Source organism: Pelodiscus sinensis, chromosome 14 (genome assembly GCF_049634645.1).
Source record: "Pelodiscus sinensis isolate JC-2024 chromosome 14, ASM4963464v1, whole genome shotgun sequence".
Classification (NCBI taxonomy): domain Eukaryota; kingdom Metazoa; phylum Chordata; order Testudines; family Trionychidae; genus Pelodiscus; species Pelodiscus sinensis.
In genome coordinates this window covers 20,539,188-20,555,597 of record NC_134724.1, presented here as the reverse complement: position 1 = coordinate 20,555,597, position 16,410 = coordinate 20,539,188, and the positions used below count along the sequence as shown (strand labels likewise).

Genomic DNA, 16,410 nt, shown 5'->3' with positions numbered 1-16,410 from the left:
TGCACAGTCCCTTTCAGTTGAATAGGACGACTCACCTGAGTAAAATTAAGCATGTGCATAACTCTTGCAGGATCGGGGTCTTAGTGTTTGTGGAATGTGGGCATCACCTAGTTGCCATTAGGTGCACACTGGATATTTTTGCCTGAGAATGTGAGGACTAAATGCTGTTGAGCAGGCTAATTTTTAATAAATTAATCACAGATAAGAATAGAGGGTCATTTTCCCTCCCTCCCCCCCCCCCCCCCCCCCCGGTACTTTAATCTAATAAAAATATTTACCAACCCAGGCAATAAGTTGAATGTAAGTTGACTTTATTACCTTTAGTGACGTGAAATGATCGGTTGCTGGGTGACCTTGCTTCTGGTTTTATGGTCTAGACTAGCTCTTAAAGCAGAGGGGTGTGGCTACGCTATTGAATTAGCACTGGGTTGTCAAGTTTCTCTTGAAGTGAGCAGAAGTTCCAGGGGGAGCAATAATCTAATAAAAAGCATTTTCCATTTGTTACCAGAGAGATCTTTCTTACAGATCAAGGCTGAGGGAGATAAATACTTGACAACAGGAGCTGTCAAGTCCTAAGAAGGGAAAGGCCATGCTTCGGTGTCCCTTGGCAAATCTGTGAAAACCAGCAAGTAACCGTGATCCTAAATCTTGGATAAGACAAGGGAACATAAAAAGCTTGTGTGCTACTTATTGAAATGCTTTCCCAGACGGGAACGCCATAGTCTGTGCGGTGTGGTCTGGACTGCTGAGGGTTATTTGATGTGTTTTCAGTGGAAATCAAAGCTTTTCAACTAAGAAGACATGGAAGAGAATGAAGGAGTGGGTACTTTGGAAAGCAGCTCTGTCTCTAACGGTCCGTGGTGCAAGGTGAGAAAAATAACTTATTTGTTTAATTATAGAAAATATTCTTTCCATGTGGTGTTTACAAGTGACTTCAGTAGACCAATATCTTTTAAATTAGACTAGACACACAACCTCTGTACCAGCCATTGTAAACAACCTGGGGGAAAATATTTCTTGGAGCGAGACTCTTCTAAACTTTAGAAATACCAATTAAAAGGTGATATTTGTTACACTGAAAGCTTTAAATATCTGAATAACTGTTGTGCTACCAAAAAAAAAAAAAAAAAAAAAAAAGGAACAGTTTTCCACAGGGGCCCAAACTCCAGAAAGCTCTCACAATTTTAGTAAAGCTTCATTTTGACATTTGCAGGTCAAATATGTTAAGTAAAACCACAGTGAACACACAGTAACATACGCATTAGCAAATAACTACTTAACTTCATGTCTGGAGGCAAATTAACAATATTCTCCTAAAGCTCCCTAGACAGCATTTAACTTTACCAATGAGAATAGCTGTACTTCTTGTCAAACCTTGTACAAAGACATTTTGAGACTGTGTTGTGTTTTGGTTGTCTTTGTAATTCGATAACATGTAACAACATTGTCCTGAGTTCACATATAACCATAGTACTAATGCTGACATCCTGCTTTGTTGCTTTTTCTTAATATAAAGTCTGGTTTCCTGTGTTTGAAATTTGACAGATTTCCAATTTGGAACGATGAATGTGTTTATATTAATATCCTCCTGTTACATGAGATTGAAAGATTAAGTTTTCAGGAGCTGGGCATTCAATCTTAATTTTGTTTTCCTGTAAAATATTGATTTTTGTTCTTGTTGTCGTTGTCTTTTAAGATTCTTCAGTGGGCTAAATGTCCTTGGAGTGACTCATGGTTGTGCAAGGAAAAATATTAGCTCGCATATTGACTTGTTAGGAAGTCACAGCCCATGCATGCAGTGGGTATGAGATGGTAGGGATAGGTAACGTAGTGTCATTGCTATTTTTTGAGAAAATACTAAGTCGTATTACACTCATTCTTGCATAGTCCTATACCTGGTTTTGAATCTAGTTCAAAATGGTGTCAAGATAGATCATCTCAAATAACTAATACTACTTTCAGGAGAAGTTACCTGGGAAGCTAGAAACCCAAAGAGAATTTTTGTTTCTGATGCAGTCTTCAGAATGTTTGTTTTGAGAACAGAGGCTGACATTTTAAAAGGAGAAGTCTCACTTCTACACCTAGTCAAATAGTTAAGAGACTGCATTCACATACATTTATTTCCACTCTGAACAGCTGCTTGATCTGATCATCCAATATGTGTGTGTCTCTCTGCAGTCTACAGGTTTTTGTTCTCATGAGATTTTTAAGGAATCCCTGCTCTTTAGGAGAATACCCATGTTTACATGCAAACATGGCTATTTGTTGCCATTTACTGCTCCTTATTCTTTACTTTCCCGTTGAAACAGATTGGTATCCTCAGTCACATAATTTTGTTTCTGCTTCTTGATTGGACAGCAATCACAAACTACTAACAAAATAGGAACTAGTCAAAGTGAGCAATATTCAAACACATGGCTGAAAATTATTCATTCAAATTATATGGTAAACAGTTAAAAATAAAAATATGTTCACAGAAATCAGGATCAGTTGCAAACAGGGAAAAGTCAGTATTGAGTGGAAAACTTATTAATTGACACTTGCGATATCTGAGGAGAATTTTAGGATTATAAATGAATTAAGTATTCTGAAGACAATCTAAGAAGTCATTCTTCACCTGTCCTCCTTTCTCAGTAAGATGAAGTGATTAACAGGAGCCTATTGGGAGGGAAAATTTGAGTGCCTGTGCAGTTTCTGCAGGATGCAGGATTGCAGTAGGAGTGAACATATTGAATAGTAATAGAATTCTTTACAGATCTTCAGGATTGGAAAGTAGGTAAAGCTGTTGTGACGTTTTAAATATGCCACCCCCCTCAAAGTTATAGATTTTTATATGTTTCCATGATAAATAAATGAGAAAAACCTAGGTGATTTTAAGGCTATTTAAGATGTAGTCTTAGAAAATGTGCTGTAACATTTAATAACTAAACATTGACCTTACTAGCTCTTTAAAACCAGATTTTCAGTTCTAGCCATCACTTTTGTAGGTGCACCTGCAAATCACTGTCTGCAACTTGTTAGACATCTAGGCTGTGTCTACACTGGGCCACTTATTCCGGAAAATCAGTCGCTTTTCCGGAATAAGCTGCGAGCTGTCTACACTGGCCCTTGAATTTCCGGAAAAGCAACGATGCTCTACTGTACAAAATCAGCCGCTATTCTGGAAAAACTATTCTGCTCCCGCTCGGGCATAAGTCCTTATTCCGGAACACTGTTCCGGAAAAGGGCCAGTGTATACAGCCCAGCAGTCTTTTCCGGAAAAATGCCCCGATCGCGAAAATGGCGATCGGGGCTCTTTTCCGGAAAAGCGCGTCTACATTGGCCACAGATGCTTTTCCGGAAAAAGGGTTTTTCCGGAAAAGCAGCCTGCCAATATAGATGCTCCTTTTCCGGAAAAACTGAAAACGGAATAGTATTCCGTTTTAAGCATTTCCGGAAATTCATGCCAGTGTAGACACAGCCCTACTGTTTATAACCCAAAATCAAGGAGTTGGAGATTTCTGCTCTAAATTTGCCCCCATGATTCATTATAGTTACAAAAATAAATATAAGTATGTATAGGCACAAAATTGCACCCCAGAAACTGGAGATTGGGTTATAGCCCAGTGGGAAACTAAGGATGTTAAGGAGTGGATATTTGGCTAATTGTGTACAGACCATCCCTGCTATACGTCGCCCCTGTATACATTGGTTCCATACTAACGCTGTTGATGAATTTAGGAACTGTTTTGTTATAAGTCCTCCCATTCCCAGATCAGACATGGAGTTAATTTTTTTTTTGAGCAAACAAAAGTCAGCTGCTTGAACACAAATCAAAGAAATTCCCCGTTTTTACATTTTCGCTATACGTCCACATTTTTTGGAATGTATCTTGGACATCTAGCAGGGACGGCCTGTAGCGAATACAATTTGTATGAACTACACAATTAGTCAATAAGGGGAGGCCTCTGCAGAGCTGCAGTGCGGGTAGCTTCTGGAGTTGGGGAAGCTGGAACTGAGCAGTTCCCAGCTAGAGCTGGCTCCAGGACCGCTGCATCTCTGCCTTTTAAATATAGTATGAGCTGCAGGGCTTTTACTACATTTAAAAGGCAGAGATGCCCTGTGGGTAGCTCCAGGAGCCAGCATGAGCCAACACTGAGCAGTCCCAGCTCACACTGGCTCCAAGACCACTGCGGCTCTGCCTTTTAAATGGCATTCAAGTACTCAACTGGACTGGCGTGAGCTGGGACTGCTCAGTCCTGGCTCATTCCGGATCCAGTAGTCCCTGTTCACGGTGGCCTGGGCTGGCCACAGGCAGAGGCTGCTTTGGCAGCAACCACTGCCTGTAGCCAGTTTGGGCTGCTGCGCACAGGGGCTGCTGCCAGAGCAATCTCCCCTACCCGTCCCCCTGCTCCTGCCTCTCACAGGGACAGTACTGAGGGAAATCAGTTTTTAAGCCAGCTCCCCTCTGCGCTGGCTCCTGTTTTCCCTTCTTTCCTTGCTGCCTCTGATACAGAGGAAGTGGGTGGGATGGGGGGAGCAAGAATTCTAGTACTCGACTGGACCTGACTCCTGTACACCTCTGTCACACTATGCGTGTGCGTGTCCATGTGTGAGAGAGAGAGGTAGTCAAGTACTTAACTACTCACATCACAATGGGAAACATGCCCCAGTATCTGCCAGTGTACTCATCACTATATAAGACTCTCGCAAATACGTTCCCTACTCTCAGGAGCTTACACTGCCCTGATATTTGAAGCATCTTCCATCCATTCCTTCTTACACAGTACCAAAAGGCTGCCGCTGGCCACATTCCAGTGCGAACTCCAGCAGAAAAAGGAGGGCATGTGACCCTGCATGCTGCTCCCTCCAAATGTGTTGCCTTGGGAAGACACAGTACCAGGTGAGGTAGGTCTGTTCCAGGGGCTAGCCAGTCATGGATGATGGAGAGTGCTGGGCATGGAGGGACTGGGTCGATTGCTCTCTCTCTCACACATGCACACGTACACACATAGTGTGAGAGTGGTGTACAGGAGTCAGGCCCGTACGCAGGAATTTCTGAGGGGTGTGTCTATTTTTGTATATGTGGACCGCAAAGGTTGAATGCACCCCTCATGATCCCCAAGTAAGTAGTGAAATCCGCCCCAACCTTCCCCAGCTGGTCAGAGCATGGGGGAGGGAGGCTCGGGCAGCACATTGCTCTTGCCTTCCCCTGGAGCACGTTTACTTGGAGGATCATGAGGGATGCTTTCGCACCCACCACACCCCCCTGTGTACTGGCTGGGGAGTGTATGTATGTGTCACCCCCCCCCCCCCACCATGTGAACACTAAATCCTTAAAGAAGGTAAATAGAAAGAATCCAACTACACAGTATTTCTTTTTAACAGGGGCTCACAGCCAACTTGATATTAATTTGAACATTTGTACAATTGATTGCCATTGAACTTGTTTGACTATAAGCATAAGGAAATATGGTCACCCTAGATATGCTCAGAGAGGCATGGACTATGCTGTTTGGCTTTGGAGATAGGAGTTCAAATCCTGCTTCAAATAAAAATTAAAATTAGCATGTTAGCGTCGCTAACTGGTCCTTATTTGTGCTTATTTTAAAACCATCAAATAATCCAGTAAACTGTCATTCTCTGCAAACTTGAATTGCTGTGATTTGGAGTGCATGCGTAGAGAAGTGTACACAATAGCTGGCTCAAGCCAGTGCTGTTAGTACCTCGATTTCATAACTACCAAATGCACTTGCAGAATTGTAAATAAAAAGAAGCTGGCCATTTATTAACTTGCTGCAGTATCTGATTTTAGGGAGCAGATTACAAAGCAAACTGGATATTCAGTCTACTCAAGGGTGAACAGCAACCTGTTTTCAGGCAGAGATAATTTCCTTGCTACAGCTCATGGCAGTGTGTTTGGGCTGTAGCTCACTTACTTTTTAATCACCTTTAAATACTTCAAGTGCACATTAATTAACACTTTGGGGCAAATGTATTAGTAGGTGTTAATTTGACACAAGTACACAATGGTCTTGGCAACATAGCTGCAGGCTGGAGAGATTAGCTTGCTAAACACCTTGCACATGCACTTGAGGAAACCCTTCAAACATGAGCTCTGACGCTGAATTAAATACTTACACTGTGCTGTTATGTCTCAGCTTGCATGGAAGCAATAGAACCTACTGTGTTAGTTGCTTCACAGAACAGCTTCCATTTGAGACTGGAACAGACTTGTGGGAAACAGGAGCTAAATTGCTGGAAGAAGGACATATTTAGATTGTTAATGTGCTGAACCGACATGTGCCAAGGCTACAGGTGGTCAGATGATTAGGGGAAAAAAATTACTTTCTTAGAACAAACTTTTTCCTGGAAATGGCTGTTCTCCCTCACTGTTATTAATTAAGCATAAATATGTGGGTAGTAAAGTCATTACTATAAGCTGTAGCTAAACTGAAAAGACAACTGCGTAAAATAATTGTCTAGTGCTCTTGTTTTCAAACTAGGGTCATGGGCCTGCCTGGGTAAGCTGCTGGCAGGCCTGAAACACTTCATTTATTTGAGTGTCTGTAGCCATGGAGCCTTGCAGCTCCTATTGACTTTTGTTCGCCATTTCCAGCCAATGGGAGCTGTGAGGCTCTGGGCTATGAACACTTGAATAAACGAAGTGTCACAGTCTCCCAGTGGCTTACCAGGGTGGGCCTGTAACCCAAGTTTGAAAATTGGTGGTGTAGAGGGTTGGACTAGTAAACAGATGTTTACCACAACCCTGAACTTCCCTGTCCTATGGCTTTTACGGTGCTCCTGATACTTAGAAAGGGAAACCCATTTGGAAGGTGGTGCGACGTTCAATTCCAGTCAGTAACTTTAGGGAACATATGATTGTGGTGTTCTCCATGGTGGGGAGAGTTATCACAGCTCTTACAAGAACTAAAAGCAGTGGGGGATGAGCTGAGCTAGTTGCTGAAACTGTAAACAGCTCCAGAGACAGATCCCGTGCCCTGGGTGATTTGTATTGACTGGCTCAAGCTGGGTTTCTCAGAGACCAAGAGATAAAGAAATGGCTATTGATATGAAATACTTGAGTTTAAACTAACTCAGAGCTTTCTTGCTGATCTAGCAAATTGCTCCCAGACAGCCCCAACTACCCTGCTGAAGGACAAGAAGGCCTTTTACCTGCTAGGAGCCATAAGAATATGGATGTTTCCATGTACAAAAGTCTCAGAGGGGTAGCCATGTTAGTCTGTAACTTTAAATACAACAAGTAGTCCTGTAGCACCTTAGGGTGCATCTATACAGCACCCTAAACTCAAAATAAGATACGCAAATTGTGTATCTTATTTCGAATATTTTTCAAAATAGCTTATTTTGAAATTTGGTGCATCTACACCATGCCAAATATCAAAATAACATGCTATTTTGAAAGAGCGGCGAGGAGTCCTGTGGCACCTTATAGACTAACTGAAGTGTTGGAGCATAAGCTTTCGTGCATGCATCTGACGAAGTGGGTCTTTGCCCATGAAAGCTTATGCTCCTTGCCACTTTTGCAGATTCAGACTAACACAGCTACCCCTCTGATACGTGCTATTTTGAGACATCCTTTAACCCTCATGAAATGAGGGTTACCAGGATGCCGAAACAGCATGCCCATTATTTTGAAAAATATTTCGAAATAACGGGCAGCTTGTGTAGATTCGGGGTACCGGTAGCTATTTCGGGATACCTCCAGTACCCCAAAATAGCTATGTGGCATAGATGTACCCTTAGAGACTAACGGAAATATACATATAGTATCATGAGGTTTCATGGGCAAAACCCACTTCCTCCGATGGATTTTGCCCATGAAAGCTCATTATACTATATATAATCATTTGATTTGTTTGTTTCCATGTGTATTCAGTGTGTATTTAAACTTGTTTATTGTTGAGGCAGATTACGTGTTTTCTCTATCTTATCTATCTATTCTTCTATCTTAAATAAAGGTGTGACGTTTCCCCCCATATTTTATGGAAATATGGTTTTAATATAAATATGCATAATTTGAATGTTTTATACAAAATAGGTCAAATAACCTATCATTCACAATACTCTGTTTGTGTGCACATATCATTCTTGTATGTGGAGTTAGAAATATGAAGTATAAGCCTACTTATTAATCTAGAATTTCTAGTGAGCGCCATTAGTGGTTCTTAAAGGACTAAGTGGCCCAATGTTCAGGACAACAATCTGTAAATGGTTTTGTTTTTCCTGTGACCCCAAACTATGGTTGGTCCTACAAAGACATGCGACCATTTCACCTGGTGCTGGAATCCATCTTGAATCTTGTATTTTTCCATTGGGATGGGGCGAGTTAAACAAAGGGTTCCTGCCCTGGGAAAATTCTATTTTAAGGGATGGATAGCAATCAATAATAGTCTTCAGCTAGCTTTTGAAAACTGACTCTCCACCTTAGGAGAATACACAAGAAGCTTTCCAGGACAGGTGATGGATGGAGGCTTGAGACACGACTGGGTGATCTTGGAGTGAATGAATACAGAAGCAGTTTACCTTGCAGGGATTTTCAGTACATCTCAGTGTCAGTCTAACTCTGCTCCCATTGATTGAAATTACTCTTCCATTGGTGTCAGTGAGAGAAATAGCAATGCTGAGTGCTATTGCAAATTCCATCCTGGAAGCCTGATCTCTGAGGTGCTCAGCAGCCTTCCCGCCAACTATTTCCTAAGTGTGCAATGCCTGGCAGGGTCAAATCCGCACTTGCTGCTGGTGTTATATACCCTGTGTTTAATGGCGCCCTTTGTCGCAGTAGGAAAGCATTCAATCCTGATGATAGCCCTCATCCTTCTAATTCTGAACTGACATTATCTGGCTCAACCTAAGCTGCCATTCTACAGGCGTTCGGTTTTGGACCCGTACTGTCAGTGGTGAGTGAGAAAAGTGCAGGCGTCTTTGGGACCTCCCTTGTGGTGAGAGGAAATGCTAACTAAAATGGAGTTCTTTTTTGCCACTTCCATTGGGGATGGCCAATCGTGTATAGGGATGTAAAAAGTAATTTTAAAATGTAACCATGTAACCACTAAAAATCCTAGCAGTTACATGCACTGCAGATTCTGTATACTGCCATTCCCAGGGAGCCAGCATGTAACCTGAGGTGGGAGAGCCAGGCCTGGCCCACCACGGACAGAAGCTACTCTGTCTATCTGACTGCAGCAGCCCCTTCCTATGGCATGCTGCCTGGGCCTGACGGGCTGCTCCCGCTCACCCCACAGGTCCCCTGCCCATGGTGGGCAGGGAACTGCTTCATCCCATACTGGTTAACTATTTACATCCTTGGATAAGGGACTCTAACCTTGCAACTAGGGCTTGCATTAAGCTGATACAGGCTTTCCCATCAAGAAGCCACATGCAAAAGGAGCTGGCTTGCTCTCCAGAACCAAAAAGTTGACTATTTAAAATGAAAACCTCTAGTTGTGGAGGTTGCAGAGAGAACTACACAAATGCACACTGAGTGTAACTGAGGCAGCAACATCTGTTGATGTTAGTAGAACCTGAAGCAATAACTCTGAAAGGTCTGAACTGTCCCTCTCCTCTAGGCAAAGTTCTGAGATGCAGCCAAAGGATTCTTGCCTGAGCAAGGAATGCAGGATTGGGCTCCCAGTCCACAAAGCAGTTTCACAGAAGGAGACATTTCTTTCCCTGGGTAATGTGCCTCCTGCCTAGGAGGAGAAAATGTTGTCTTCTCCCTTGCTATATCTCATCTAGCTGGTATGCAGCACTCTGAAAATCAGGTCCAAGTTGTCTCAGACTGAGCATCCAAAATCTGTGGCCACTTGTTACTTCATTTCCCTCTGCCTCAGTTTCCTGATCTGTAAAATAGGCATAATCAGGCTTTCCTGCTTTGTAAAGCTCTTTGAGACATACAGATGAAAAATGCTATATTAGAGTTCAGGATTCTTATTGTCAAATTTTAAGGTGAACTTTTGGCTGTATTTAGTCCTTCAGTGTCATTAGATCTTCTTTTCTCTCCCATTGTCATTAGATCTGCTTCTCTCTCCAGCAGCCTTTGCGGGGAAAAGAGTTTAGCAGTAAAATAAGAAAGACTTTAAAAAAGAGCATTCTCATAAATTCAAAATGTGGAGTTTTATGACTTCATCTAATTAACAATATTACAGCAGATACTGTGCACTTAAAGTGCTACAATGTTACACGCAACCCTGGAGTGCTATTAATCTCAGAAACAAGAGAAGACTGTCAAAATGAATGATAGACCCCAGTGTAAATAACTCTTCCTGCTTGTCAAGGTCTTTCTTTCAGTATCTGTATTTTTCTTATCCCTTGTAATTTCACCACATTCACTACAAGCACTGCTGACAGGGGACATCTGGCTGGAAGACTGACTCATATGAAAGCCTTGCCTAAACTGCAACTAGACCTGGAGGGTACAAAAGTAGCTAGTTTCATTCCCTTTCTTGATAGCAGCCAATGGTTTTCTTCTTGAAAATGAGCAAGGCACCCTTTCACAACTATTCTTGTTCCATAAAAGCCAGCCAGGGATTCATAGCTGTCTACTCTTAATGTACCTCTTACCAGACTGGACAGATAACACGTTCATCACCTTATGATGGGTGTTTATACAAAGTCAGAGAGAGGAACAGAAGCTTCATTTATAACAAAGTGGTCTCTGTCTGAGCAGCATTTCTTTCATGGTTCTATATCCCAGAGATGTGACTTGAGAGAGAACTAGTCATTACTACACTAAATGCACTAACAAGCTTCAGATAAAACCCAGATCACAATTAATCTCCTCCAAGGTCATATTTCTGCCATTGGCTTCTGCCATTGGCTACTTTACACATTTGTATCTGCCAAATTGTAGCAAAAATAGATAAAACTATTTGAAATGGACCAAGAACATGCTAAACTGGGCCTTTAAAAGACTAAAACTTCATGGAGCCACTATCTATCTTGCTGATTTTGAGTCTTGGTCAGTAATTCCTCCACAGACACCTGTCGAACTGGCCAGCAATGTAATTTAAGATTTGACCATGCTGGTGAAACCCACACACCTACTGGGAGTGGTTTACTGTCCCACGTAGTGGCATTTAGACCACTTACAGAGAGAAAGAATGAGTCTGCTTTACAGCCTTAGCTGAGAGCCAGCTGGGTTTTAGCTCAAGCGGTTAGAGGCTCCTGCACTAAGCTCCAGAGGTCCTAAGTATGATTCCACCTGCCAAGGTTTCAAGCCAGGGCTCATCCAGGATTTCAGCTGGAAAGACTTTGAAGCGTGGGAGCACTTCCTCAGCTAGGGCCACTCAGACCCTCCCAGAGAGAATGAATCTGTTCTACAGCCTTAGCTGAGAGGCAGATGGCTTTTAGCTCATACAGTAGAGGTTCATGCCCTGAGCTCCAAAGGTCCCAGCTTCAATTCTACCTGCCAGCATTACACTGGCAGTCATCATACCAGTCTCTCTTTCTTTCCTACTTACATAGTGCCTTCATGTGCTGTGTGTGCATATATGGGCTCAGTACCTGAAATGATTTTGGAGGATCAGGGGAATTTCTGTAAGTGCCAATAGAGCCCCCCAAAAAGAGGGTTGGAGAGACCAACAAGAACTAGGGAAGAGTGAGGTGTAGGGGATGGGGCAGAGGGTCATGGGGGGAAGAAATATAGTGAGAATCCAGCCAAAAAGTTCTGATCGGAGTCTCGCTCTCTCTCTCTCTCTCTCTCTCTCTCTCTGCAATGAGTGTTTGAAGGGGTTGAATTGCTGCTGGGCTTGTCATAATATTGTGTATTAAAAAATCAAAGTCTTCAGTGAGTAAATCCTTCTCTCTGACCACTGCTAGGCCCAGATCTGCAAAGGTACATGAGTGTGTCTCTGCTCAGGGCAGAGTAGATGGCTGCCTGGTCAAAGGCTCAGCCCTGAGGGAGATGGCCAGGTTCCCAATAGTGCGTGGAGAGAGTTCCGCAGGAAGCCACCTAAACTAACCAGGTGTGACATGCTGAGCAGCAGGATGGGGCAGAGGAGGGGCTCAGGTGCCTAAGCAGCTGACCTGGTGTGTTTGGTTGATGGGGCACTTCTGGGGTTAGGCAGCAGCTAAAATGTCAGTGGCAGCTAAATACTGGTTGTGGATCTGAGCCATCATTCTGGGAAAAGGTTACTTTTGCCTGGAGGTGGTGGGGATAGTTCCAGCACATGGGTGTTTATGTAAGTGGGGGCAGAGATGAAGGCTCACAGTCATAACTGCTAGAAGGAACTGGGATCATTCAGCCTAGGCCCCAGTTACATCCTCAGACCCATCCACCTGCAAGTAGGAATGTTTATATCCATGATTGGTTAGAGCTGTGCTAAGGTTTCCTAGCTGACTCTGGTTTATCTGTAGAGCCCTGCAAATCTGCAGCTATCTGCTTTATATCCGTGGATAGCCACATCTGTGGGTGTCAAGGTGATATCCATGGCTCGTTTTTGCAGATACAGATGCAGATGTGGATACAAATTTTGTATCCATGCAAGGCTCTAATTATCTGTAACTGTTAATGTACATTCAGCTCTTTCAAATGTTTGATTTTTTTAAATTATCTCCTGGAATAAAACAGAGCCTGTGCAAGTTGAGCACCTAATTCACCTGAACACCTCTGAATTCATTTCAAGTTGAGCACCTAATTCATCTGAACACCTCTGAAAACCCCTCCTTCCAAACCCCTTCCCTATCCTTTCGAGGCTGGAAATGTTGCTTCATGAAATGTGTTGCTCTGTGTAACTGCAATAATCCAGTTCTCATGTGTAAGATAAACTGATCCCCCGGAGGGAGCTGGACGGCTGCCGTGTTTCAACTGTGGGACATTGCTGTCATCACTGAAGGGAAAAACATTTAAAAAATACAAGATTCCTGATGACCCAAACTAACAGACTGATGTATTCCGGACCTCCCTGGCAAGATATGGGGAACTTCTAAACATCCAGATACCATTCCATTCCACTCCACAGTAGCATACAAGTCTTCCTGGGAGTATATGGGGACCAGGATTTCATAGCTCTTCAGTTTTGTGGGCAGTCCTGACTGTGCAGCAGCTGTGAATGTTATGGCTGTGTATTGCTGAACATCTGTGGAGTAGCACAAGCAGCACATTTAGCAGAAGATAAGGCGGTCTGAGGACTTTAGCAGTCAGTGGTCATCTTAGAGTTGAAGAGCCATAGGATGTCCTAATTATCTGTTGATATTGTACCCGTCTTGATTGTTGTAGTTAGACAAGGAGTTCTTCTTGACTCCTAGGAGCATTCTATACAAAACCTAGCTGGAACTGAACCCCCTAATCTGCCCATCTCCCAAGTCTAGATGTGAATTTCACAATTAAGAGATGGCCCTACAATGGCCAAATTGAAATCTGACAATTTCTGAATTTATGGGGCTTCTCAGACTCACAATGAGAATTCAGATCAAATTTTTTTTATTAGTCCCCAAAGTGGAACCTTGAATTGACTGCCCTGAGCTCTGAGATGTGTGGTATTCATAATCTGAATGTCAGTCTGGATCTCTGTCTTGTGGTAATGTCTAGGCAAAACTGTTTATGTCTGAAATCTTAACTCTGAAAAGTCAGTGCATTCTGAGTCACATTTTTCAAAGTAGTCTTAACTTGGCACCATGTCTATATTATATGAGGGTGTAAAATCTATATAATATAAAATAACTTCTGTGTCTGCAGATGGATTTAAGTTTAATACTCAGACATCATATGGCTAAGTAATGGTTTCCGTATAAATCATAACTCTGCATTTCTAACTCTTGATTAAAATGTCAATCTTAATTATGAATTGATCTTTTTTCTTATTTCCTTGTTTTTATTGAATGATTAAAAGGTAAAGCCATGCCTTTCACTAGCTTGCACGTGCATTTCAATTGTTGGTATTTTGAATATTCAGTTCTCAAAAATATTCACATTTTTAAAATATGGTGTGTTGAATAGCACACGCGTCTGAGAGATGACATATCCAGGAGCTGGGTGAGTCGTCTGAGTTTACAATAGGTTTCTTTGGACCTGACCCCCCACTGCCATGGTTCCCAGGGTCAATGGTACTTTTCATTTTACTTGGGCTTTGTTGATGAGATCAGAACTTAATCCCCATCTCTGAAGAGCGAAGCTCAGACTGCCCTTATTAAAACAAAAGCCCCAAACCCAACTCTACAGTAATCTACACTAACAGCCCTAATTCCTGCAGTTCACAGTGGCAATCTGTGTTTTGGTCTATGACCTTAGAATGGGAGGAGAACAGTATCCTAAAACTGTGGGGGCAGACTGTTTCTTGTTAGGATAATTGATCCATTAGAAAGCCCAGCTGCCACCATAGATTTTTGGATCTTAGGAGCCTTGTCCACCTGCAGAGCAATGGTGGGGTCTTCTGGCAAAGGTGTTAGATGTATACTGTTTAAACAGTAAGCTCCTCAAAGTACGGATTCCCTTTTTGATTGAGTTCACAGCACAATGGCACCCTGTGCAGTGAAAGCAATAACAATCATGGTAAAGGCAGACAGTCAAACTGGCTATTGTAAACTCATTTTCAAATCTCAACGGGAATCTGGTGGGTTCTTGGAGCTACTAGTGCTTAGCACTTCCATAATGGGGCTGTAGAAAGGGGTTTAGGGGTGTTTCAGTGTCTGGACTATGCTGATAGCTATTCTCCCCAGGTCTTAACAAACCACGTGGTCCAAGTGTTGGACTTTATTCCAAAACCCCAGTCTCCCAGAAAATAACATAAAATAATATTGAAATGGGAACCACAGATTTTAAAAAAACATACTCCTGGTTGGGAAGTAAAATAAATAAGTAGCTGTTAAATGCAAAGTGAAAAGGTATAAAAGGACAGTGGAAGACTTTGCTGCCTAGTTGAAAGTGTTCTATAAATAAAATTGGGCTGCTAGGTATTGACAAAAGTGGTCACCCCTAATTTAAGCCATGTCCTAGGCAAATGAATAAGCAGCCCATAGATCTGACTAATGTGGATGGAAATAGAGAGTAATTTGGGGACGTAATGCTATAATGCCGTGCTTGTAACTGCAGTGACTGCTAGCTGCATGTCACTTCATGTTGTCAGTTCAGTAGCACTTTGCTCCAATAGCCATGTGTGGTGATTAAAGCTGATTATCTGACACGGTTTACTTTGTGGTCATGAGAATTAAGGCTGGAGTGTCATCAGTGTTGTAATTAATGTCCCTCTGCACTTAATTCATTGTGAAAATATAGATTAATGATGGTAAATGGTAAACAAGATTTTATCATGAGATGACTTTCTGCATGACAGGAGGGCTCAGACAATTACAGGAAGCCATTGTTAAAGTTAGGCTATCCTCATGGTACAATTGTGCATGTTAACTCATAGCTTTGTGTTGGAGTAAAACTAGTCTAAAAACTCAATAAAGACTTGGTTATGGCCCTAAGGCAGTGGTGGACAACCTGTGGCCCATGGGCCACATAGAGCCCATTGGAGTTCTAGGGGTGGCCCATGAGACATTTTATTTACTGTTGTTCACATGAAGGTGGCCAAATTCTGCTGGGTTCTGTCTACATAGGTTTTTTCTTCCCTCCTATTGGTATTATTAAAGTGACATGCAAATAAATCAAGGGCATGTGATGTGAGGTGTGTGCTGATCTTGTAGCACCAACAGGCAGAACCAAACCTAGGGCTTCTGGAGCTTGGTGGGGTGTTTCAGAGCCCAGGCTCCCGTCGAGCCTGAATGTCTACAGTGTTTTATTTAGCCCCACAGCCTGAGCCCTGCAAGCCCAAGTCAGCTGACTCTGGTTGCAAAAGTTGTAGAATCTAAATTAAAAACTTCAAACAATGTATACAACCAAAGACTGGTGTTTAAACATGATCCAGCACTAAAAAGCAACAAATAAGCAATAAAATCAGTTCAAAATGCGTGTTAGCTCTGAGAACAGTCTAAGCCTAGAAGCAAGGAGGTTTATTTTCCAGAATCTCTAAGTCTCCAGTCCTGCATGAGTAATCTTGACTTTCAAGCTAAACAGGTACGCAGGCTAGACAATAACATGTCCTACTGCACAAACAGCAGTGATAAATGTTACAAATGCAGTTACATTTTCCAAAACACACCTGACACTCAAAGCGTCGATTATTTCTTGCAAAATATAATTTCATCACCCTCTTACTTGTAACAGCGTTCCTGTGTACATAAGTACTTAACCGGGCTTATTCAAACTGCGTCATATATTGCTGAAAGGCTACTTGATTAACTGAGATGATGAAAAGGTACTGTTCCTTGTATCAGGCAATAAGAATTTTTAGACAGTTGTGTAGTCCAAAACCAGTCTGATTTGAGTGGAAATTTAGCCTTTTTTTCTTGAATTGTGATGTGTGAATAAACAAGGATTAATATTATAACCCTGGTTCTATTCTCTGCTCCACCACAGAGCTGCTGGGT

The 16,410-nt window shown here is 42.3% G+C and overlaps 1 protein-coding gene across 1 annotated transcript in view; it reads left to right on the top strand.

Moving 5' to 3' along the window:
- Positions 1–511: 511 nt before the first annotated feature.
- The window catches only part of LOC102445641 (high affinity cAMP-specific and IBMX-insensitive 3',5'-cyclic phosphodiesterase 8A), a 267,727-nt gene continuing 251,828 nt past the window's right edge, over positions 512–16,410 (top strand). Inside the window, exon 1 of the mRNA XM_006139239.4 lies at positions 512–867. Coding sequence (XP_006139301.1) covers positions 802–867 — 66 coding nt within the window. The 5' untranslated portion in view covers positions 512–801. The remainder of the gene's footprint in view (positions 868–16,410) is intronic.